The 24,964-nt window shown below is 46.0% G+C and overlaps 1 protein-coding gene across 1 annotated transcript; it reads left to right on the forward strand.

Moving 5' to 3' along the window:
- The first annotated feature begins 1,017 nt into the window (after positions 1-1,017).
- On the forward strand, positions 1,018-24,465 carry LOC132461166 (epithelial cell-transforming sequence 2 oncogene-like). The gene is made up of 21 exons (XM_060056210.1): positions 1,018-1,328; positions 5,599-5,711; positions 6,578-6,740; positions 7,144-7,434; positions 8,060-8,301; positions 8,431-8,542; positions 9,213-9,378; positions 10,346-10,474; positions 10,728-10,820; positions 11,341-11,601; positions 11,914-12,017; positions 12,266-12,427; positions 12,708-12,794; positions 13,348-13,457; positions 13,612-13,759; positions 17,163-17,236; positions 22,381-22,537; positions 22,887-22,952; positions 23,064-23,152; positions 23,920-24,092; positions 24,202-24,465. The coding sequence occupies exons 1-21, from the start codon at positions 1,128-1,130 to the stop codon at positions 24,333-24,335; spliced, it is 3,075 nt and encodes a 1,024-aa protein (XP_059912193.1). The 5' UTR covers positions 1,018-1,127; the 3' UTR covers positions 24,336-24,465.
- The last annotated feature ends 499 nt before the right edge of the window (positions 24,466-24,964 follow it).

Consider the following 24,964-nt stretch of genomic DNA (forward strand, 5'->3'; position numbering starts at 1 on the left):
TCTAGATTTGTTATAAGCGCTAGGGTCAATGAACGATGAAGAATCAATTTTTGTGCGTGACCCCCAAATTGCAAAATCTCTATTGATTCTGACTTAATATCAAAAACAGTACTTATTTTTTTACATCTCTAGTTTTCTGGGTCTCTGGATTTCTATATCTCTAGATTACTGGGTTCCTAGATCTCTAGATCTCAGTCTGCAGAAACGCACAAGAGGAGTTGTGACCCGAGTTTGAAAGTGGAAATCCGTTCCAGCTACCCAAGTTCGACTGCAGTTGTTCTTGTAAGAGACGTTTGACCTTTCAACTTTGACCTTCTCTTACCTGAAACGACTGCAGCCTTGACTTTGGGCCGCGGGTTCGACTCCAAGTGCCTCATGCCAGTCTGGTCGAAAAAGAGTATAAAAAAGACCAAAACCCGACAAATCGAAAATCGTAGCGTTGATTGTGTGACTCTGAATTGCAAAATCGCTTTTGTTACTGAATTAAGATTAAAACGTTTTTTGTTTTCGTTCGTATTTGCACATATCCGCTCATATTTGTGAACAAACTATGCCTTACCTTACTTTACTAATCATTTGATCGCCTTTTTGTTGAATATAATATATTTTAGTAGAGGCGGAAGATACAATGGTTGTTTGCTGCTTGTAAAAGAAAAATGATTTATATTTCTCTTAGTGTGTGTGTGTGTGTGTGTGTGTGTGTGTGTGTGTGTGTGTGTGTGTGTGTGTGTGTGTGTGTCCATTATTGTAACCACCACAGTATCTTGATTTCACTTTGGACATCTACAATAATAACCCTACTACTTTGTCTACTTTGTCTAATCTACTTTGAACCCCTTTTTAAAGATGTATGATGATGGAGGCGGAGTCTGAAACATGATAACGGAAATCCAGTCACTCCATAGGTCGACTCAAGTTACCCAGACTCCTCGTGTGCAGGAATGTCTTCGCTGTGTTTTCGTGCGTTTCTAAGGAAACGGAGACTAGGTAGAGGGCGGACCTCCTCTAATAACACACACACACACACACACACACACACACACACACAGCGCAAACTTTACAAGTGCAGTGCATGCGTATGAATCTAAACACAGAAGGACATTTTTGAGCGTAGAAGTGGGTTTAAAATGGAGACGCGTCTCGACGAAGTAACAAGCGGATCTCTCCCCCATTCCGTGAAGCAGTGGCAGCTCGCTAGCACCGACTACGAATTGAAGTCAGTCCGGACGCCTCCTCAGACTGGACGGACCCCCGGACCGGGTCGGGGCTCGTCCGGGACTCGCTTTAGCGCGTGGACTCCACTGGTCCACAAGCCATCCAACCAGCAGGTGCGTGCGGGGAGAGAGCGACGAGGCTCCGGTTGGGTTATAGGCGATCACCACGGGGGCGGTGGTGGGAGTGAAGTGTGTTATCACTTTTATGTTCAATAGGACTGGTTGTTATTGCAAAATTAGAATGTAAGATGTTTGTTGGATATATTGTGAAACTAATGTTATCTCAACTCGCTTTGATTTAAAACTGCGTGTTTTGTTACTCATTGCCCTCTGGAAGTGGATTTAAAGTTAATTTCCCCCTAAAATGTAATAAAGGAGTCCTACAGGTCTTTATAATAGACCTATATATGCCTATGTAGCCTAATTGTTTTATGCATATTTACATTTCCATCATAGGTACAACGTCACTATTAAATTCGTTGATTGACTGACAATTGAACCAATGGAAACGCGTCACGGCTGTTCAAATGATTAATTATGCAATTAAGAAGTGGCCGAAGTGGAGCGCACATCTGGGGCCGTATTCACAAAGGATCTTAGGGCTAAAAGTAGGTCCTAACTGGCGAATTTAGGAGTAACTCCTAAAAATAATGGGCGTGTCACTCTTAAATTTAGGACTCCTAACTTTTTTCAATAAGAGCAATTCACAAAGTATTTTAGGCCTAAAAGTAGCACCTAAGTCTAGGAGAGCTTAAAAGTCCTCAAGAGGACTCCTAACTCAGTAAGACTGTGACGGTTCCCTGTATGTTGTGTCTTCCATTTGTTTCTAGGACTGGGGAGCAGAGACCTACTTAATTGGTCATTAGGAGTGATTGGCGTGCACCTGGGCCCGGGTGCCAACGCCCTATAAGAGTCTGCTTCCCCAGTCCTTCCCTCTCTGTTGTTTTCAGCTCCATAGCCATGCACACCTTTCAACACTTATGTTGAAACAACACACACACCTATAATCCACTCATGCATACACACTCCACACTACGGACTTACTGACTTCCACATCCCATACTTTTATTATAATTTGAGCACTTGGATTGGTTTGGTTTGATTAAATACTTATTTTGATTGGGAAACTGTTGTCTCCCATCTTTTTGTTGTGTAGCCTGGCGCCCCTAGGCCAGGTGCATAACAAGACCTATTCACCAAGAATCGTAAAATGCCTGCGAGACGAAATGTTAGGTTATTCAACTTGTTGTGGAGTTAATGCGCGATGCAATAACATCCCCGACTAACAGGAATAATCAGATTAGTCCCGAGATAAAATGTTTGGCCACACTACGTTATTTAGCAACAGGGGAAATGCAACTTTGCAATGCCAACGATTTAAAATTATCGCAACCATCAGTCAGCCGTGCCATAAACTTTCCTTTGGACATTCAACAATTACACAGGATCGAAGCCAACTTCATGGCAATTGCAGGTATGCCCGGTGTGGTCGGTGCTATTGACGGGACGCACATAAAAATAATTGCGCCATCAAAAGACAAGGACGTGTTCGTCAATAGGAAGAAAGTGCATTCCATCAACACGCAGGTTGTTGGATGTTGTTGTAGGATGTTGTTGCAAAGTGGCCTGGATCTTCAGCTACCCATGATTCGCGCATTTTAATGGTGAGCCGTCTGAGGCAGCTTTTTGAGATGTACCAGTTGGGTGTCACTTGCTGGGTGACAGTGACTATCCATGCAAGACGTGGCTCTAGACACCCTACCTCAATCCACAACCGGGAGCACAGTTAAAGTATAACATGTAAGTGATTACGCAGATTACGCTTAGTCCTATGCGTAAAACACATCGTATTGGCTCTTTGACGCCTTTTATTTGTTTAATCCATATTTATTATTGTTTACTGATTTCTTCCATATATGCTAGAGCACACAAACATACACGAAATGTTGTGGAGAGAGGAATTGGGCAGATGAAACGTCGGTTTCATGTCCTCCACGGCGAAATACGCCTCACCCCAGAGAGGGCAAGCACAGTAATCACTGTATGTGCCATTCACAACCTCTGCAAGCGGAGGAACATTCCACAGCCAGACGATGATGATGATGATGGCGATCAACATGACAAGGAATTTAGCCGTGTGGAACCGAGTGGACAGGCATTTAGGGATCACTTTGAAAACACATTTTAGGTAAACACCTTGGCACAAATCAGTCAACACTTGGGTAGTTCATAACATTTATTTTCTTTTAAATTGTACGTATTTTTATTGTTTGCTTTCTCTCTCTCTTGAACGTGCAGGCTACAACGTCATTATCGTGGTCTGCACAAAATTGTCATGATGCGTGTATTCTGCTAACTGCACTATAACTACTTAATAGGAATAAATTTCTAGCCTAGGCTATTTCCTTGTTTTTCGGTGATTCAGTGGGCTCGTCTGAACAACCAATCACCGAACTGACCGCTTCTAAACTCGTGCACGAGAATTTACGTAATCCATAGCAACGGCGCGTCACTCTTAGTTCACTCTTTGTGATTTATCCTTAGTAAGAGTAGGTCTCAGCGGCTTTGTGAATAACTTTTAAGAAAAAACTCCTACGTAAAATGTTTTAGCGCGAGTAAGGAGCACTCCTAGCGGTAAGATAAAATGCTTTGTGAATACGGCCCCTGGAGCCGTATTCACAAAGTTCTTACCGCTAGGAGTGCTCCTAACTCGCGCTAAAACATTTTGTGTTGACTGATTTGTGCCAAGGTGTTTACCTAAAATGTGTATTCACAAAGGGATCCCTAAATGCCAGTCCACTCGGTTCCACACGGCCAAATTCATTGTCATGTTGATCGCCATCATCATCATCGTCTGGCTGTGGAATGTTTCTCCGCTTGCAGAGGTTGTGTAGAATGGCACATAAAGTGATGACTGTGCTTGCCCTCTCTGGGGTGAGGCGTATTTTGCCGTGGAGGACATGAAACCGACGTTTCATCTGCCCAATTCATCTCTCCACAACATTTCGTGTATGATTGTGTATAGATGGAAGAAATCAGTAACAATAATAAATATGGATTCAACAAATAAAAGGCGTCAAAGAGCCAATACGATGTGTTTTACGCATAGGACTAAGCGTAATCTGCGTAATCACTTACATGTTATACTTTAACTGTGCTCCCGGTTGTGGATTGAGGTAGGGTGTCTAGAGCCACGTCTTGCATGGATAGTCACGGTCACCCAGCAAGTGACACCCAACTGGTACATCTCAAAAAGCTGCCTCAGACCGCTCACCATTAAAATGCGCAAATCATGGGTAGCTGAAGATCCAGGCCACTTTGCAACAACATCCAGTAGGCTATGTTAAAATTTGCATCAAAAACAACCTGCGTGTTGATGGAATGCACTTTCTTCCTATTGACGAACACGTCCTCGTCTTTTGATGGCGCAATTATTTTTATGTGCGTCCCGTCAATAGCACCGACCACACCGGGCATACCCGCAATTGCCATGAAGTTGGCTTTGATCCTGTGTAATTGTTGAATGTCCAAAGGAAAGTTTATGGCACGGCTGACTGATGGTTGGGATATTTTTAAATCATCGGCATTGCAAAGTTGCATTTCCCCTGTTGCTAAATAACGTAGTGTGGCCAAACATTTTATTTCGGGACTAATCTGATTATTCCTGTTAGTCGGGATGTTATTGCATCGCGCATTAACTCCACAACAAGTTTAATACCCTAAGATTTCGTCTCGCAGGCATTTTACGATTCTTTGTGAATAGGTCTTACTGAGTTAGGAGTCCTCTTGAGGACTTTTAAGCTCTCCTAGACTTAGGTGCTACTTTTAGGCCCAAGATACTTTGTGAATTGCTCTTAGTGAAAAAAGTTAGGAGTCCTAAATTTAAGAGCGACACGCCCATTATTTTTTCGGAGTTACTCCTAAATTCGCCAGTTAGGACCTACTTTTAGCCCTAAGATCCTTTGTGAATATGGCCCCTGGTCTTCAACTTAATATTAAAACACGTTCAATGTAACGAGACCTTTTTTAACTTGATGACTTCTAAAAACAATGCAAGATGTATATGAATATACTTTCAGTTCATATTATTATAATAACTTTACTTTTATCGCACCTTTTAAAACCAAGTTACAAAGTGCTTAACAATAAAAACAGTTAATCCATGACATTACAAGATGCAATGCAATAAAATAAGATCCAAAACGTGTAATAAAGCAGATAAAATACGATAAATTAATTTGAATAGTACACGAAATGCCATCAGTAAGGATAAGCCATAAAATAAAAGTGAGTTTTAAGAGATTTTAACGAGGATACTGAGTTATTTATAATCTATTATCTATATATTTAATGTTGCATTAATCCCGTTTTCTGTGTTCATCAGTTGTTCCAGGAGCGCAGTGTTCTGCTCCTCCATTGGTTCGATCTCTGGAGCGACACGCAACGAAAGCAGCTGCTGCACGCGCTGCTGACGAGGTGCAGCCAATCACAGCTCAAGTAAACTTTTTTTACACCCGTCAATTGTCACCCATCAATTAACGTCAAATTTAGAGGCAATATAGAGAAATAGTGTGGTTTTATTATGTCACGTGGTCAACCGAACGCGTGAGAGCCATAAAACTCAATCCAAACCAGTTTAAATCAAAATAATGTGAGGCCAGTTGAAATTGCAGTTTTAAAGAGGCTCGGTTCTTGGGGTTCTGTCGCCATCTAGAGGACAAATCTGTCCATAAAGCGTTACCTTATGCATCTGTGGAGAGATTGCCCTTTATACTGAACCTTGAACCTCTGGGCCTAGATTCATCAAGGACTGACATTTGACCCCTAGACCTCTGGGTCTAGCTTCCTCAGGCATTAACCTTTGAACTCTTGAACCTAGATTACTCAGGGATTGACCTTTGAAACCTATGACATCTGGGTCTAGATTCCTCAGGGATAGATCTTTATCCTCTAGGACCTGTCTCTAGAATCATCAGGGTTTGACATTTGACCTCTGGGCCTGGATTAATCAGTTATTAACCTTTGACCTCTGGGTCAAGATTCCTCAGGGTCTCTAAAGATTAACCTTTGACCTCTCGGACCTCTGGGACAAGATTTATCAGGGACTGACCTTTCACCCCTGACCCCCCAGGGTTCTGCATGGTTTAACCTTTGTCTGATGAACCCAAGAGCCTGGATTCATCAGGGATTAACCTTTTGACCTCTTGAACCTAGATTCCTCAGGGTTGAACCTTTGATCTCTGGGTCTAGATTCATCAGGGATTAAGCTTTTGAGCTCTTGAACCTGGATTCTTCAGGGTTTAACCTTTGACCTCTTGAACCTAGATTCCTCAGGGACTGACCTTTGACCCCTGACCATTCAGGCTCTGCCGGGACTGGCTGATGGCCTCTCTCCCGGTGGTCCGGGTGGACTTCACCGCCGTGCTGCCTCGGTTCCTGGGCCTCTACGTCCTGTCCTTCCTCTCCCCCCGCGACCTCGCCGCCGCCGCCCAGGTCAGCTGGCACTGGAGGAGCCTGGCCGAGCAGGTGAGGGGTCAAGGTCAGGGGTCAGGGGCCTGCTGACCTCTCCGTGGCAGTATCATAGTGGCCGTCAGACTTTGGATTTACTTTTAAGACTGATTTGGGAGATGAGGTATAATCTGTCCTGACTGACTCTCTCTCTGTCTCTCTCCATCTCTCTGTCTCTTTCTAACTGTCTGTCGCTCCCTCTTCCCTCTCTCTTTCTCTCTAATCCTCTTTCTCTCCCCCCCCTCTTCCCCCCCTCTCTCTCCTGCTGTGATTCTCTCTATTTTTCTCTCTCACTCTCCCTCTCTCTCTCTTTCTGTCTCTGTCTCTGTCTCGCTTTGTCTCTCCCCCTTCCCCCCCCCCTTCTCTCCCCCCTCCCTCTCCTTCTCTCTCTCCCCCCCTCTCCCCTCCCTCCCCCCTTTAGGACTGCCTATGGTCCGGCCGGTGCCTCCGTCGGGGGTGGTTCCTTCCTTACTCCCCCGGGGTGAGGGAGGGAGGGGCCTGGCGGGACCACTATGTCTCCTGCGTCTCCACCCTGGACTGGAGCCCCGCCCTGGGGGCCGGGGGCCCGGCCGACACCCCCCCTCTTGGGGTCTGGGAGGAGGTGGAGGAGGAGGAGGAGGAGGAGAGGAGGAGAGAGTTCATCAGAGAGAGACTGCACCAGGAGAAGGGGGAGTTAGGGGGGGAGATAAAGGGGGAGATGGAAAGGGAGACATAATGAAATAGAGAAAGGGGGAGAGAGGAAGGGAGAAACATTTAAATGGAGAGAAAGGGGTAGAAAGTAAAGGGGAGAGAGAAAGGGAGAAAAAAATGTAATGGAGAGAAAGGGGGGGGGGGAGGGGGAAGGGAGACAAAATTTAAATAGAGAAAATGGGGGAGAGGAAGGGGAGAGAAGAATGGAGACAATGAAATTGGTGAGAATGGGGGCGATAGAAAGGAAGACAAATTAACAATAGAGAGAAAAGGGGACAGAGTAAAGGGGAGAAAGAAAGGGAGACAAAATGAAAATGGGGAAGAGGAAGGGGGAGAGAGGAATGGAGAATAAAATAAATAGGTGAGAAAGGCGGGGAGAGAAAGGGAGACAAAATGACAATAGAGGGAAAGGGAGAGAGAAAAGAAAATGGAGGGAAAGGGGGAAGAACTGGAGAGAAACGGGGAGAAAGGTAGAAAAAATGGAGAGAAAGGGAGAAAATAAAAAAAAAAGATTAAGAGGGAGGGAGATACCCAGTCTAAACAGAGAGAAAGAGAGACCTTTTTATTATATTGTTCACCTGCTTTGGCAATGCAAATGTATATTTATATTGCCTATAACCCTTTATTGAATTTAATTTAATTGACTCCTCTTCTCTCCTACAGGCCTGCGTCTGAGGACCAGGCGGGCCTGGGGCAGTCGCCTGCCCTCCGCGGCCCACCCGCGGTGGCCCGTCCCTGAGGAGACGGTGAGCGGTGGCCCCTGGCCGTCCTGGAGCTCAGCGGGAGAGGGTGTGGTCCCCGGGGTGGGGCTGATACACAGAGAGGGGAAGGGGACGGCTGGGTCATCGCTGAGGGCTGGGAGAGCCGCCATGATGTCTGGAGGACTCGGGTTGGTGGTTGAGATCCTGTCTGTCTGTCTGTCTGTCTGTCTGTCTGTCTGTCTGTCTGTCTGTCTGTCTCCCCCCCTTTAAAACATTGTTATGTTTTGATCCTGTCCATCTCCCTTCCTCCATCACAGACGGAGCAGAAGAGAGGGAGAGCTGACCTCCACCCTCTCTACACCCCCTCCTCCCCCTCTAAACCCCCCCGTCCCAGTGCTGCTGGTGTCCAACAGGATCCCCGCCTACGAGGTGATCTCTCTCTCTCTCTCTCTCTCTCTCTCTCTCTCTCGTCCAATCACAGGTAGAGGGTTATTGCATGGTATAGACCTCTGAAGAATTAAGTCCCGCCTCCGAGGCTCCCAGTTCCCTCGGTCAAATGCCTATGTGAAATAACAGGGTGTCTTTTTTAATGATCGTACATACCAAACTTTAACTGTCTGTGCCGTTAAAGTAGTTACCTGTTTTGAAGAAGCATGGTCTGCGCAGATTTAGTGCATCACGACTCTCCAAGTCAAGGTTGAAGAGCAATGTTTCATAATTGTCTGTGGCCAGAGCCCGCCTACGGAGTTGACACCATGGCACGTGAAATTGTCATGTTTTGACACAATATCTCAATATCAGCCAACAAACTCTTATCACGGTCAAAACAAAAAGTTAAGTCGTGGGTGCGTCACAGGGGAAGGTTTTGGTGCACGACCCAACAGATCTCTCTCTCTCTCTCTCTCTCTCTCTCTCTCTCTCTCTCTCTCTCTCTCTCTCTCTCTCTCTCTCTCTCTCTCTCTCTCTCTCTCTCTCTCTCTCTCTCTCTCTCTCTCTCTCTCTCTCTCTCTCTCTCTCTCTCTCTCTCTCTCTCTCTCTCTCTCTCTCTCTCTCTCTCTCTCTCTCTCTCTCTCTTCCACCCCCCCCCCCCCCCTTCCAGCTGGTGATGTGTGGTACCAGGTCAGAGGTGGTGCTGGTTCTCTACGACCAGAGGGGCACCCTTCCGGCCCTCCTAGCCCAGCTGCAGAGGGCCCTGGCTGGGCGCGCCGCCTGCCGGCTCGGCCTCCTCTGCCCCGGAGGCACGGAGGAACTGGAGGTGGTCCGCGGTGAGGAACCGACCCCGCGCAAAGTGACACAGAAAACATGACAAATATGATGATGAGGGGGATTAGGAGAAGCATGACGTCATAAGAGGCGTTAGGCACTGACTTTGCATGCGATGTGTTAAGAATTTGTATTAGCTTCGTGAGCAAAGACACTCTAAACCGTTTATATACTACTGTTCAAAAGTTTGGGGTCAACCAGGCAATTTCATGGTTGCCATGAAAACTCACTTTCATTCAACAGTTTTCAGCTGTGTGGGCATAATCGAGAAAAAAAGAGATTTTGGACATAGGGCCTGATTCCCAAGTTAGCATTGGTGTTCTTTATTGGAGACAGTTTTGAACATAATTCATTCAGTCCTTCAAGTTGCAGAGTTTGCTCGTGCTAGGCTAGCGCACGGCAACGGGCAATACTAGCCTGCTAATAAAACAGTTTTACCCACTCCACATTACACCCGGGGCAAATCAACTATAACGCCAGACATTTGATGTAAATGTCTGTGTTGATAGAATAATGTTAGAAATAAAACCAACCTTGCATTGCATTGCATTTTGAGGGATTTGCTGTGTCTCAGCAGCAGCGTTATATTCCTGGTAGTAGGCTACAGCCGCGGCGGACTGATACCTAGGTTAAATTCCGCTGCTGCTGAGAAAGTAGTCCCTCAAAACGCGATGATTCATGCGATACGAGGTTAGTTTTATTCCTAACATTATTCTATCAACACAGACATTTACATCTATAGTCTGGCGTTATAATTGATATACCTCGGGTGTACTGTGGAGTGGGTAAGTCTGTTTTATTAGCAGGAGCACGAGCGAACTCTGCAACTAGAAGGACTGAATGAAATGGGTGGAAAACTATCTCCAATGATAAAGAACACCAAGGCTAACTTGGGAATCAGGCCCTATGTCCGAAATTCCGAACTACCACTTTAAGGATACCTTTAACTTTTGACCTTTGACCTTCCAGGTGTCAGCCTGTCAGAGCGGAGTGTGCTGGTCCCCAGCACCAGGGACTTCTGGGAGAGAATGTGTGGCTGGGTCATACCAAGTGAAAAAGGAGGAGGGGTGGATATCTTTTCACCCCTCGCTGCCTCTGGTCTGTAGACACACACACTCACGCATGCACACTCGTTCTCACTCATTCACACTCTCTTTCTCCCCCACACACACACACATCTCTGAACTTTAAAGAAGAATGTGATGCTCTCAGAACACATTTTTCTCCATTCTAATGATATACTTCGAAGTACATATATACTTTTTATACTAATTCAAAGTAAAGTAAGTAAGTCCTTCAGAAAAGCTAATATTAAGCATTATTCATTATGTCTTGTACCTCCCCCTCCCAGCCAGAGGGGTCGCTCTCATGTTGACCCTGTCCACCATCACCGGTCTGGAGGTCTGTGCTCCCATGGGGCTGGCCACCGGAAGCTTCCAGAACAGTGAGTAGACTTTACCTCAGTGTTACCTTTAAAACTAGCTTCAACACCTGGGTCGGTTAACGAGCACCTGGGCGCGCCTGTCCAATTAGATCTCCGGCGGGACGGACTCATTGAGCTCAGCCAATCGCCCGGCTGATATACAGGACTCCCCTCAAAAACAAGTCTGTGTTGTACTATCCCAGGGGTCCGCAACCTCTACCATCCAAATAGACATTTCATTTTCATTTCATCAAATATAATATATCAGGAGGATACCTTTGTTGACAAATTATGAAAACATTTTATTTTCACTATTTAGCGGCACAGTAACAACAAAAAAAGGTGTTCCCTCTGAAATAGCAAATATAAAGTTATTTACTAATAAAAAAAAATTGATGCTACAGGGAGCCACGGTAGAAGAGGGTAAGAGCCGAATTTAGCTCCCGAGCCGCGGGTTGGAGACCTCTGTACTTGCCTGACATCGAATATTATGTTTATCAGAAATAATTGGAATCGATACATGTCTCTTCCCCCCATCTAGTCTTGAGTAGATGGACGTCCAGCAGCAGCCGTCACCTCCGTGTGCGTGAGGAGGAGGAGGAGCTTGAGGAGGAGGAGCTTGAGGAAGAGGAGGAGCTTGAGGAGGGGGGCGGGGCCCACGCGCTACGCTACGTCCATGAGGCCGTGCTGAGGGGGTGGTGCCTCCAGGCCCAGTGGATGAAGGAGGCCCTGGGGGAACTTAGGGGCCTCTTTGGGCCCCGGTTGCACGGGGTCAGCCTGGAGGCCCGGGGCCGTGCCCTGGGTGGGTGGATACACACACAGACACACAAACACACTAATACACAAACAAATACGCAAACAAACAAATGCGCAAACAAATACACAACAATCAAACGCACAAACAGACGCGAACACACAAACATACAAACATGCAACATGCAAACATGCAAACACACACACGTGTGTTTTCACAGAAATTAACATGCAAACACACACATGCAAAAAAATCATGCAAACAAAAACACGAACGCACAAAAACACAATTAAACAAATACACACACCGCGTGACAAATCCCCACCTGACCCTCGTCCCCCACTTCCTGTGCCGTGTTAGGTCACTTCCTGTGGGACAGGGTGTCCCTGGAGGACGTGTGTGTCTCCGCCCCCCTGGCCCGGGCTCTGATCGAGGGGCTGTCCGTGCTGAAGGGGGGGGCGGAGGTGGGATGAATCGCCGTGGTTACTGTCAACTCACTCAATCTCTCTCTCTCTGTCTCTCGCTTTCTCTCTCACTGTCTCTCTCTCGCTCTTGCTCTCTCTCTCTCCCCCTGATTCTCCCCCTCTCACTCACTTACGGGGGTGGAATGGGGATCGCCATGGTTACGGCAGCATCCCTTAACCTTGTTAATAAAACATTTTTTATTAGTTGTTTTTGAACTGTGTGTGTGTGTGTGTTTGTGGTGCTCCAGACTCGGCCGCTGCGGTCGCTGGCGGCGTTCCTGTTCCGACGGAGTGAGGAGGAAGAGGAGGTGAAGGAGGACGGACAGCCCACAGACTCGGAGGACAGGGGAACAGAGGGGGGAGAAGACCTCCTAAGGGCTGGCCCCGCCCCTTTACCTGAGCTGGCTCAGGTGGGTCGGGTTTGATCCTCCCTCCCTCCCTCCCTCCCTCTCTCTCTTCCTCCCTCCCTCCCCCATCCTTTCTGAGAGCGCTCTTTGGTTCAGCTGAAATTAAGGGTCTGACGATAGTTGCTAACATTGACATCTCTGTCTGTCTATCTCGCTCTCGCTCACTCTCATCCCTCTCCCTCTCTGTTGCTCTCGCTTTCTCTCCCTCTCTCTCTCCCTCCCTCACTCACTTACTCTCTCTCCCTCTCTCTCTCTCTCCCCCTCCCTCTCTCCCTCCCTCTAGATGGCTCTAGACTGGAGGGGGGCGGTGGTGAAGGAGTTGTATCACAGTGAGCAGCAATACCAGTCCAGACTGGCCTCTGTCTTAAAGGTACAGAAACATTAATATATATAAGGTACCCTATGGATTATATTACTTTATTATACAGCTCTTCTCAATGCTGTGGAACGCTCTGTTCACTTGCATGGGCCTTCCCGACTTCCGGCGGTGAATTATTTTACGATAATTGACCGTTGCTAAGCATTATATAATGACCACTGTCAAGGAAAGGGGATTTTTTGCATCTGATTCTGGTCTTTGGTACCACTCCGCAAGTAGTCCGGTAATTTATCAACCCCAGCGCATTCGGTTGCTAAGCGGCCTCAACGTCAACCGTTTTGGCAAGCAGCCGTGTAATAAGCGGGATAATGTATAGAACGTCGGCGGTCAGTATCGAAAATAAGTCCCTTCAGGGCTTATTTTCACGATAATGACTGGCTTTCTATATATTATCCCTTACGTGTTACATTCAGACATTACATTACTGTCTTAAAGGTACAGGCACATGTGTGACTGTGTGTGTGTGTGTGTGTGTGTGTGTGTGTGTGTGTGTGTGTGTGTGTGTGTGTGTGTGTGTGTGTGTGTGTGTGTGTGTGTGTCTCAGGTGTACCACGAGCCCCTCACTGCGGCGGTGGACTCTAATCGACCAATCATCAGCCAGACCAGTGTCCATGTGATCCTCAGCCCTGTGGAGCAAATCCTGCACCTCAACAGGTGTGTGTGTGTGTGTGTGTGTGTGTGTGTGTGTGTGTGTGTGTGTGTGTGTGTGTGTGTGTGTGTGTGTGTGTGTGTGTGTGTGTGTGTGTGTGTGTGTGTGTGTGTGTGTGTGTCTGTCTGACTGTGTGTCTGACTGTGTGTGTGTCTGCAGGGCATTCCTGCGGGCCCTGGGGCCCCGGCTGGCCCTCTGGGGCCCCGGTCAGTGTGTGGGGGCAGTCCTCCTCCAGCTCTGCTCTAAGCTCCGCCTCTACCTCAACTACCTCCACCAGTACCCCGCCGCTCTGAGGGCCGTGGACGAGGTCGGTGGACACGCCCCCAACCCTTTCACAAACTCACACGTTCACCCATGCAATCGTCCACTCAATCACAAATGAATCAATCCACTCATTTAATAAGAATCAGTTGTCCACTCATTCACTAATTCACTCGTTTACTCTTTCACTCTTTCACCATTTCACTTTGTCACTCAACAAAATAACAAATTATTCAATCTACTCATTCACTCGATCGACAATAAATCAGTTGTTCACTTGTTCACTCGAACACTTGTGCAGGCATTCACTTATTCACACTCACTCATTCACTCCTTTACACATCTACATATTCACAATTGATAACATTTACTAATTTGATCATCCACTCATTGACTAATGAGTCTGTTTACTTGAACCCTCGTTCACTCGTCCACACACTCACATAATTTTTTACTTTTTAAATCGTCCACTCAGTCGATATTGAATCAGTTTAACACTTGAGGAGGCATTCACTTATTCATCCTTTCAATCATTTACTCATTCATTCTTTCACAAAATTACAAAGGATTCCTTTAACTCATCCACTCATTCAACAATGAATCTGTTCACTTGATCACTTGAACACTTCTAGGCAATCACTTATTCACTCATTCACCCCTACACTCATCCACACAATCATTTACTAATTTTATCATCCACTCATTCAATTAGAATTCTGTTCACTTGTAGACTTAAAGATCAAAGTTCAAAAGCTATATTTGTCCAACATGTTGCCATATTAGAATATTTTCTTTGATTGAAGGCAGTCTGTTCTCTAATTGTGTGTATGTGGTGCTTGTGTAAGAAGTTTGTTGTCTGTGTGTATTGCCTTGGGTGTGAAGGATTTTGTGCAGAGATTTTTTGGCTAGAGGCACTCTTTACCTTCTGCCTGATGGAAGCAGCTCAAAACAGCCGTGGAGGGGGTGGGAGGGATCCAGGAGAATGGAATTGGTCTTCCTTTCCACTGCTTGAGTGTGCAAGTCTGAAAGCTGTTTTTGTTGGATGCTGGTTATCTTGTTTGCCTGCTTAATTATCCTAGCCAGTTTTCCCTGGCATCTGCTTGCTAGGAAGCTGTACCAAGATGTAATGTTGAAGGAGATGACAGATCCGATCAGTGTCTGATAAACCGTTAATAAAATGACCTTTCTGACATCGAACCCTTTCAGCTTCCTCAGGGGACACATGCGTTGTTGCGCTTTTTTTGTAAACTCTGTCTCCGTGCTGGGTGAAGGACAGGCGGTGGTCAATATGGGTGCCAAGGTACTTGAAATGTTTAACCTGTTCAACCACTTGCCCCTCCAGCCTTAAAGGTGTGGAGAGTGGATGTGGGGTTTCGGGTGCCGAGCACCTATCAACACAGTTCTTTGGTCTTGCTGATGTTTAGTTGCAGTGAGCTCTCCTTGAACCACAGGGCCATGGTGCTGACATACTGCCTGTAAGTGGACAGGGTGTGCTCGTCTCTCAGGTTGGCCACCAACGGCATGTCATCAGCATATTTGAATAGTTTTAGTCCAGTGATCTTGCAGGGGATCTCATTTGTGTCTATAGAAAAGAGAATTGGTGATACATGCGACCATAGGCTCCCAAGGGTCCTCCTCCGTTGCCTTGGTCACCCCCCCTTGGGGGCCCTGAGTCGAGGGGGTGGGCCGCTATCACTCCTTGTCTGACCAGCATCGTGTGTAGGTCTGTCAACTTCCTCTGCTCTTTGTTCAGAGTCGCTTCATCCTTGAACAAACGAATTTCGTCGGCAAGCAGTTTGATTTGCTCTCTAATTTTTTTCAGAGCAGTTGTCTTTTCCAATTCATCTCTCTTTTTGTTACAGAGTCTCGCTAACTGAATAAAGATCAATCTCTCTAACCTCCACTTCAAAAGAATCTTGTTCCATTGGTTCAGATTGCTATCCTCTTCCTCCTCCTCTGCCTTCTTCCTGCCTTTACCTTTCGGCATTTTTTCTATCTTTTTCTATCTGTAAAGTAACTAAAACTAGCGACCAATCGCTGCTTAGAAAGAAACAAATAGACGCCTCCCACGGAGCTCGGTATGCCAACAACAGATGATGGCACACTTTTTCCTTCTTCAATATAAAACAATATATGTGATTCCTCGGCGGGGATCAAAAACAACATAAACATAACATAAAACTCTAGCGATTCATGTAACCTCACCAGTAATTCAATACAAATACGGTTTCACTCCTTGTCCAGCAAGTCGTAAAACAAAACCCCTGAGCAAACCAAACGTCTTAAGTTATATTCAGGACACGTATCAACATTGACAAACTAGCAAAGATGAACAAATCACTTGACAATTTCTATTCTAGGAATCTAACCCAGATTCTAGGAATCTAACCCAGATACACCTATTCTAGGAATCTAACCCAGATTCTAGGAATCTAACCCAGATACACCTATTCTAGGAATCTAACCCAGATTCTAGGAATCTAACCCAGATTCTAGGAATCTAACCCAGATACACGTGTCTTTCCCATTCATACAGCGTATATTCAGTGATTATTGAGCTCTTAAACACTAATACAGGTTCTCACTTCGTCAAGCTCTTAATGACACAACTTCATTACTCAGCAAATGTAGTGCAGCCTAATAGTAAAACAAATAATAATAATCACAGTTATGTGTGTGTAGATTATTTTAAGATTACTTTCTTGTTCTTTTCCCTTGGTCGAGAGTGTGGAATGAGATTCAATCACCGTTGATTCCCACGTGGTGCATGGAGATGCGCTGGTTCAGCCGCGTTGTGAATGCGGGTCCCTCAGCAGGGCAGGCGTTGATCAGACGTCTTCCCAGGCAGGGCGCGCGCTCTTCTCGGTCACAGGGCAATCTTCAGAGGCAATCGTCTTCTCACTCCTCTCTCTTCAAGACGGTGTCACGGCACCAAAGACACATCCCACATCTTAAACTTATTTGCAGGCGTTCACTTATTCACCCATTCACTCGTTCACTCTTTCACTCATCCACACAATCACAAATGATTCAACTTGAACATTTTGAAGGCATTCATGATTCACTCTTTCACTCATCCTCTCATTCAATAATGAATCAGTTCACTTGAACCCTTGAGCAGGCATTCAGTCATTCACTTGTTCAGTCTTTCACTCATCCACACATTCACACATGATTAAATTCACTCGTTTTATCATCCAGCTGTTCACTTTCTAACTTATACACATATGCAAGCATTTAGCTATTCATAATTTCACTCATTCACCCAATCAAACATCAGACATTCACTTATTCAAACATTAAATTTTTTGATTTTGCAAATGCTGCTTAATGTGTGTGTGTGTGTGTGTGTGTGTGTGTGTGTGTGTGTGTGTGTGTGTGTGTGTGTGTGTGTGTGTGTGTGTGTGTGTGTGTGTGTGTGTGTGTGTGTGTGTGTGTGTGTGTCACAGTGCAGGGAGAAGATCCCGGCCTTCCGGGCATTCCTGAAGAGGGCCGACAGAACGATAGCGACGCACATGTTGAGGTACACAGACAGACACTTAACCTTCTACATCATGCATGATTGATTACATTTCAATTGTCGTGTTTTCCATTTTAGATTGTGTGTCCATGTTGTTTCTGTGTGGTGTGTTTGGATTTGTGTGTCTTGTGTTTGTGTTGTACGCGTCTACATGTTGAATGTGTGTGTATCCTCATGTGTTGTGTTTGTACGTGTGTTTTACGTGTGTCTCCACATGTTTGTGTGTGTGTGTGTGTGTGTGTGTGTGCGTGTGTCTCCACATTTGTTTGTTTGTCTCTGATAGAGCCATCAGACGGATGGCTCTATCAAAAGTGAAACACTTATCCGCCAGTGTGCATATATCACGAAAGGTCCTGCAGGACTTCAACAAGAAAACGGTTCAGACAGTGAGAGGATGGTTCGGTCTGAACCGTCGTACAACCCTCGACGTCCTTCTTCACAGCAGACGTGAGGGGGCCTTAGGAGTTCCAGACTTTGAATGAACTTACATCGCCACTAGGCTTTCCGATTTATTAAAGGTCCCATGACATGCCACCAGGTGTGAGTGTGATTAGCCGTTACAAGCCGTTTTGAAAATCTGCCCCTTCTGTCATCACAAGTGGGCATGTCCGCCTAGATGTTTGACGAATAGATGAGCAACGTTTGCTACAGTCCACTGGGTAGGCTGGTAGGCTGATCTACCAGTGGACTGTAGCAAACGAAAGACGCAGAGGAACTTTCCTTGCGTGCCAAGCCGCGACCGAACCAGTGGGGATTTAACCCTTTGTGTACCGCATGAGGCGCTTTTCCTTCGTTTCAATCTGAATATTGGTGGGGACATTTCAGTCGTCTTTAGGTCCCCACGCAAATCTACGCCACTGCTCGTTCCCACTCCCCATTATGCATGCATCATGGAAAGGCGCAGAAAATCGAATCCATGTCACACATATAATTAAACGGCTGCATTTTTACAAAGGTCTTTATATATCCAGGCATGATAGGATTGTGGACATGGGCCCTATCTTGCATTGAACGCAATTGACTTTCTACACCAACGCATATATCTTTGCTACTTTGCAACCGGCGCAAAGCCGATTTTCCCCCACAGCAATCCTGCGCCGCTAAACTTGCGCCCTGAGAGGCGTGTTGGCGAAAAGCAGAGGTGTGTTCCGGCACCAATGATACATGATGCTATCTTATAGATCGATAAAGCAGTTGCGCAACTGACCGACAAATACCTGGTCTAAGTGCACTTGCGGATAGCGCTATTTTGAGTACCATGGCAGGTCGGAACTGCAACATAAACTTACACACCAGTAGGCTATGCACACATTTTTTTCCCATAGGGACTGCATGAATGAACAGTGTAGTAGGCTATGCCATGCGTTAAAATAATGATAATATTAACAATAATAAACTCGAGCAAAGTAGCCTATATCCCAGCCTTCCAATACAAAATCTCCTTTTACGGTAAATGATAACATTGGTTAAATGATTTGGGAAAGAACAAATAATAAATGGGTAAGTTGTATTCAAATCAATGCATCTGCAAACACCGTACAGAAAACACATATTTTCCTGACAGACATCGTGTACAAGCCCATAACTTTAAGGATTTCTGAGAATTTGGTCGTGAGAAAACATCGTTTTACTTCGAGTGAGTGTTAAAAAGAATGAATGAATGCCGGCGCGCATGTGTGCCTCCATCTGTTTAAACGCACGCAAACCAAACACGTAACGCATAAAACTGTTCATGGTTATGTACATTAACGGGGGAACACATGCATATTAGGAGCACAAGTCGATAATGATAATGTATACAATACTGGTAGAAACGATGTGTGTTAATGTATTGCCGAATATCATTAAATAGACTAACAGTTGCGGCCACAGGACCGCATATCATATGTGTGTTAAGTTTTCTTTGCCGAAATTGACATGACGACTCAGTATTTTGGAAGTTGTAGAAGAAAACGCTATTGTGAATTAGGCCATATTATTTGGCTAAAACTGAGCCATTTGAAGTTTAAAATTCATGTGGTCATGCATCTGTCTCATCGGAGACTGCAAACGCACTGTCAAAATATCAATTCGTCAGATTCAAATGCGCTCATGGCTCTTAAAAGGGATGGGAGATTACCTTCTCATTGGTTTATTGCATGTTATGCCCAAACCCCACCTAAGGTTAATTAGGCTACTTTGGGGTAACCCTTTTTAGATTTGCGTCGGGTGCAGGAGTCATTAATCCGCCGGTATAATCGCAACAGCGGCAGCGACCCACAAAGCTACTTCCGTTTTGCGCTTCTCACTTGCATTTCAGACCGTTAAAATAGGGTACAGCTTAGATCGGGCCCAGAAAATCAAGCCCGAGTCCGGTATAACAGCATCGAAAGAGGTGAAAAAAGTCGGGGCATGCTGAGAGTTTCAGTTATGATGGGGAGATTGTCGGTCTTGTCCACGCCAGTCGCAGGGAGCGTGACGTCCCATACGAGACGAGTAGTCGTTCTCATTGTGTTTTCTCTTCAGCCTTTAACTGTACAATTGCACAATAAACGGTCAAACTCTTTACTTGAAAAATTATTATTTGGACCCACACAAAACATATGTGTAATCCATGGCATTTAATGACTGGGATCAGAAAATAATACATTTCTTTCCATTGACTCCCATTCTAATTTTCCTCGCCCAGAGGTCCCATGAGGGGTCTATCGGAAGGGGCGTACTTACGAGCTCTATATAAATTTGTTCATTCTGGGAGTAGGATGCTGTTTTGATTCAAGTCTAGAGGAGGCTTACTAAACAAAGCTGGTAAAATATCAACAAAGTACAACAAAGATCAGGGCCTCGTTTCCCGAAAGCGTCGTTAGCCTAAGTGGATCGTGAAGTGCGTCGAAAGGGCATCGTAGAGTTTTCACCGCGTTTCCCGAAAGCATCGTTGGTAACGAACGTCGTGAAAACGCTCATAACTAACGAGTACTCCAGGGGTACTCGTAGGTACTCGTAGGACGCTAAGAGCATCGTTAGCCTACTATAGCCTCAGTGGCCTCAGTGACATTCCGTGTATTGGATGCGTTTTATTAAAACGCATTGCGCCTTTATGTTCTTAGTTTGGTGATTAATAAAGATTATTAATTAATTTATTAATAAAGATGTTAAAATGGCCAAAATAAAACGGGACAGTCAAGAAAATGTTTGCGCAGGCAGGGCACTCAAAATGTGTGAGAGACAGTGGGGGGATTTGTGCAGACTGTGACATAGGCTACTCATAAAACATAGCCTAAAATAACCCTAAAAATTTAACAAAATAATGAATGAAAGAAATGAAAGAAAAATTAAATAAAATAATGAATGAAAGAAATGAAAAAAAAATTAAAGGCAAAAGGGGCAGGCAAAACGCTGGGATATGGTGGGGATTGGTCACGTTGACAAAAAAAGCCGCGATCACTCTTCGGCGTGATTCCAAACCAGCAGCGTAATCCGGGAGGCCGTCCCAAACGGATCTTCCTCGTCCTCGTCCTCGTCCGGTTCACCCAACGCCACCCCAGCCTTGGCTGCAATGTTGTGCAACATTGCTGTCACGCAGATCACAGCGCACGACTTGGCTGGCGCAAACTGGAGCCCTCCGCCGGACTTGTGGAGGCATCGGAAGCGCAACTTCCGCCTGCCGATCGTGCGCTCGACAATGCACCGGGCCAGACGGTGGGCTTCGTTGTACTGTTCCTCGTGGACGTCTCCCGGGTTAGCCACTGGCGTGAACAGGTGAGGCCTAAGCGGATAGCCACTGTCTCCGAGGAGCCGCCACTCTCCCCTGGAGGCTGCAGCCAGCCGGCCGATGGAGGACTCGCGGAACACGAAGGAGTCGTGAGTGCTTCCAGGCCATCTCGCTATGACATCCAGGATGATGCCCTGATGGTCGCACACCACCTGGCAGTTGACAGCGGCATATCCCTTCCGACAGATGTAGACGTGGCCATCAACGTGGGGCGTGAGAATTGGAATCAAAGTTTATAGCCAATCAAATGATCAATCAAGGAAACTTTATGCGGAATCAGATTAAGTCGGCTCTCTTTGCTGCGCAAAGCATGTTTCAGAAATCAGCCCATTAAGATAAATGTAGTTGTCACACAAGCTATTTTTAATTTTTTGTCATATGGAATTATTTCAGGGGGGAAAATGCCGTGAAACGCACAGTGCATTCAGGATTAGGACTGATATATGTCGGCTTAAGCCTAATCAATTGTGTTTTAATGTCTTTGGCATTCATATAATTGCAGTCTATTTTTTTTGTAGGCTACTCTGCTGTTGTCCTTGATGGGGAGATATTTTAACCCTTTTTAACACAATTTTCATGCGTCTCCCCCTCCTACGGAGCCCATTTCAGCACTGTGTCAGTAGACAGTTACAATCCTATGACGTCGTTAGCGCAGTGCACGCGCGTTCATGTCAAGAGGAGTTTCGGGAAACGCGACAAAGAAATTATCGATGGTTCGAAAGATCCATCGGGAGAATGATCTTACGAGCGAAGATCCATCGATATCGGGAAACGGGGCCCTGGCCTTGGCTATAAATGTCATTATCTTGTAGTTATCTTTGGCAAAAGCAAGGGCAAAACAACTTGCCATCTAACGTTCAATATCCTCCATTATTGGAAGTTGCCTCATTTGGGAGCGAAGGTGTTGCGTGTATCCATAATCTGCTGTTTGGTCATCATACCCACATTGCTGGATCATGCCTGAGCAATGTTTTGAATATCCAAAATGTATTTCCTTACTTATATTTATTATGAATTGCGAACATAAATAAATAAGTTAAAATGTGTCTCTCCGCATTTGTGTGTGTATCCACATGTGTGTGTGTCTTCGTGTGTGTGTGTTTCCACATGTGTGTGCACATGTGTGTGTGTCACCTTGTGTGTGTCTGTGTGTCTCCACATGTATGTGTGTGTGTTTCCACATGTGTGCACATGTGTCCATGTTGTGTGTGTGTGTGTGTCTCCACATGTATCTGTGTGTGTTTCCACATGTCTGTGTGTCTCCGTTTGTGTGTCTTCGTGTGTGTGTGTGTGTTTGTGTATGCGTGTCTCCGTGTGTGTCTGTGTCCACATTATTACGTTACTCTGTGTCTCCACATATGTGTGGGTCATCGTGTGTGTGTGTGTGTGTGTGAAGCCTCCCAGAGCTGCTGCTCTCCCCTCTCTGGCGGCTGGAGGAGTACGTCACTCTGCTCCAGGCTCTCTCTCTGACCACGCCCCCAGACCACCCTGACCACGCCCCCCTGGCCCACGCCCTCGTCGCCATGACGCGCCACCGCGAGTTCATACATAAGGTGACCAATCAGAGCCCAGCGAACGCAACGCACCAATCACAGCAATCCAATTGAAAAGCACCAATCGCAGCCCAGGAGAGAGAGAATCAATCAGACACACAAATAAATACACACTAGTGGAGACACACAAAATTACAACACACAAACACACATACACTTGTGGAGACACAAAATTACAACACATACACACACACACACTCACAACAGATGTTGAGACACGGATAAACAACACACACATTCAACATGGAAACACATAACGCTCCAATCACAGCCCACCAATCACAGCCCACCAATCACATCCCTCCAATCACAGCGCACCACTATATGATCAACACTATCTCTTCCTCAGATGAAGAGTAGCTCGGAGAGAGACCGACTGATGGAGGAAACCCAGAGAGAGATCAAGGGCTGTCCGGTAAGACTCTACTCTGGTCTCTCTCTCTTGCTCTCGCTCTCTCGCTCTCTCTGACTATAGTGTCTCTCTCTCTGTCATTCTTTCTTAAATTCCCCTGTGTGTGTGTGTCAGGACCTCCGTGAGGGGGACAGGCAGCTCATCCTGACCCAGGACGCTGCCTTGCTCCAGAGCCCTGGGGAAGACCTCCCCCACTCCCTGAGGTGAGGGACCACGCGCCACACACACACACACGCACGCACGCACACACACAGGCACACACACACACACACAGGCACACACACAGACACACACACAGGCACACACACAGACACACACACAGACACACACACACAGACACACACACACACACAGACACACACATACACAGACAGACACACACAGACACAAACGTATGTGTGTGTGTGTCAATTTTGTGTGTGTGTCAATGTTACGTGTGTGTTTGTGTGTGCCAATGTTATAATTGTCAAGGTTGTGTGTGTGTGTCAATTGTTTGTCAATGTCGTTTGTGTGTGTGTCAATGATGTCTGTGACACACACACACACACACACACACACAAACTCACGTGAGTTTGTGTGTGCGTGTGTCAATGTTGTGTTTGTGTTTGTGTCAATATTATGTGTGTTTCTGTGTGTCACATGTGTGTTATATACTTACTCAATGTTTATGTGTGTATTTGTGTGTCTGCATTTTGTGTTTTATTTTAAACTTTATTTTGTGTTTTCATTTCTGCTTTTGTGTTTCTGTGTGTGTTTGTGCGTTTGTTTCTTTGTGTGTGCGTGCGTGTGTCTATGTGTGAGTTTGCGTGTGTGTGTACATGCGTGTTTGTCCCTGTGTGTCTGTGTCCCTGTGTGAGTGTGTGTGCATCTGTCTCTCTGTGTGTGTGTGTGTGTGTGTGTGTGTGTGTGTGTGTGTGTGTGTGTGTGTGTGTGTGTGTGTGTGTGTGTGTGTGTGTGTGTGTGTGTGCAGGACCTACCAGCAGGTGTGTGACCTCGGCCTCTTCCTCTTCAACGACGCCCTCGTCCTGACGAAGAGGAGTGTGGACCACGCCCCCTTCTCGCTCGCCCAACGCACCACACACACCTTCCTGGCCTCGGTCGCCCTCGGCTGCCTGGACGCCCGCGAGATCACACACTCCCGCTGTGAGTATGAGTGTGCACACTCTCTCACTCAGTCATTCACTGGCTCGCTCGCTCGCTTTCTCACTTGCTCTTTCGCTCTCTCTCTCTCTCTCTTTCTCTCTCGACCCAGACGTCCACAATGCCTTCATCCTGGAGGGTCCGTCTCGTTCGTGGGCGTGCTCAACCGAGCGAGCCGAGGACTCTGAGTGCTTCCTGTCTGCGCTGCGATCGGCCGCTCTCGCCGCCCTCACACCACAGGGGTGATGCGTCCAATCAGGTCGATCTGGGGACACGCCCACTACATGACACGCCACCTCAGTACCCTAACAGCTCCTGACGAGCTGGCTGTCGCCCTGCATGGTTGACTCCGCCGTCGGTGTGTGAATGTGTGGGTGAATGTATAAATACCTGAGTAACGGTGTTTGAAAAACTGAGCAATCAAGTTTGCTTTGAGTAAGACTTGCTTTTTACTAGTGCTGTCAGTTAAACGCGTTATTAACGGCGTTAACGCAAACCAATTTTTACGGCGTTAATTTTTTTATCGCGCGATTAACGCAATTTATATATTGTTTTCTTTGGCTCAAAACAAAGAAGCAGTAGCCTGACTGCTATGTTCAAGGCAGTATGTTTGTATGTTCATCGTTTAATTGCACTATAGGCTTTTTTTTTGTATCGTCCTGTTTTGATCAGTATATGCCAATGTTGTTATCAATAAAAAAACATTTGCACAAGGCAAGCCGATGCACTCCATGAACAATTAATGGGACAAAGAAATCAAGGGATATTTAGCATAGAAAAAAAATCGCGATTAATCGTGAGTTAACTATGACATTAATGCCATTAATCACGATTAAATATTTTAATCGCTTGACAGCACTACTTTTTACAATTTT

Source organism: Gadus macrocephalus, chromosome 7 (genome assembly GCF_031168955.1).
Source record: "Gadus macrocephalus chromosome 7, ASM3116895v1".
NCBI lineage: Eukaryota > Metazoa > Chordata > Actinopteri > Gadiformes > Gadidae > Gadus > Gadus macrocephalus.

Bases quoted from the DNA above. Each gene is read 5' to 3' on its own strand.
- LOC132461166 (XM_060056210.1), top strand. From the start codon at position 1,128: ATGGAGACGCGTCTCGACGAAGTAACAAGCGGATCTCTCCCCCATTCC. The intron at 11,602-11,913 runs GTGGGTGGATAC...GTGCCGTGTTAG, and splicing joins GGCCCGGGGCCGTGCCCTGG to GTCACTTCCTGTGGGACAGG. The intron at 17,237-22,380 runs GTACACAGACAG...GTGTGTGTGAAG, and splicing joins ATAGCGACGCACATGTTGAG to CCTCCCAGAGCTGCTGCTCT.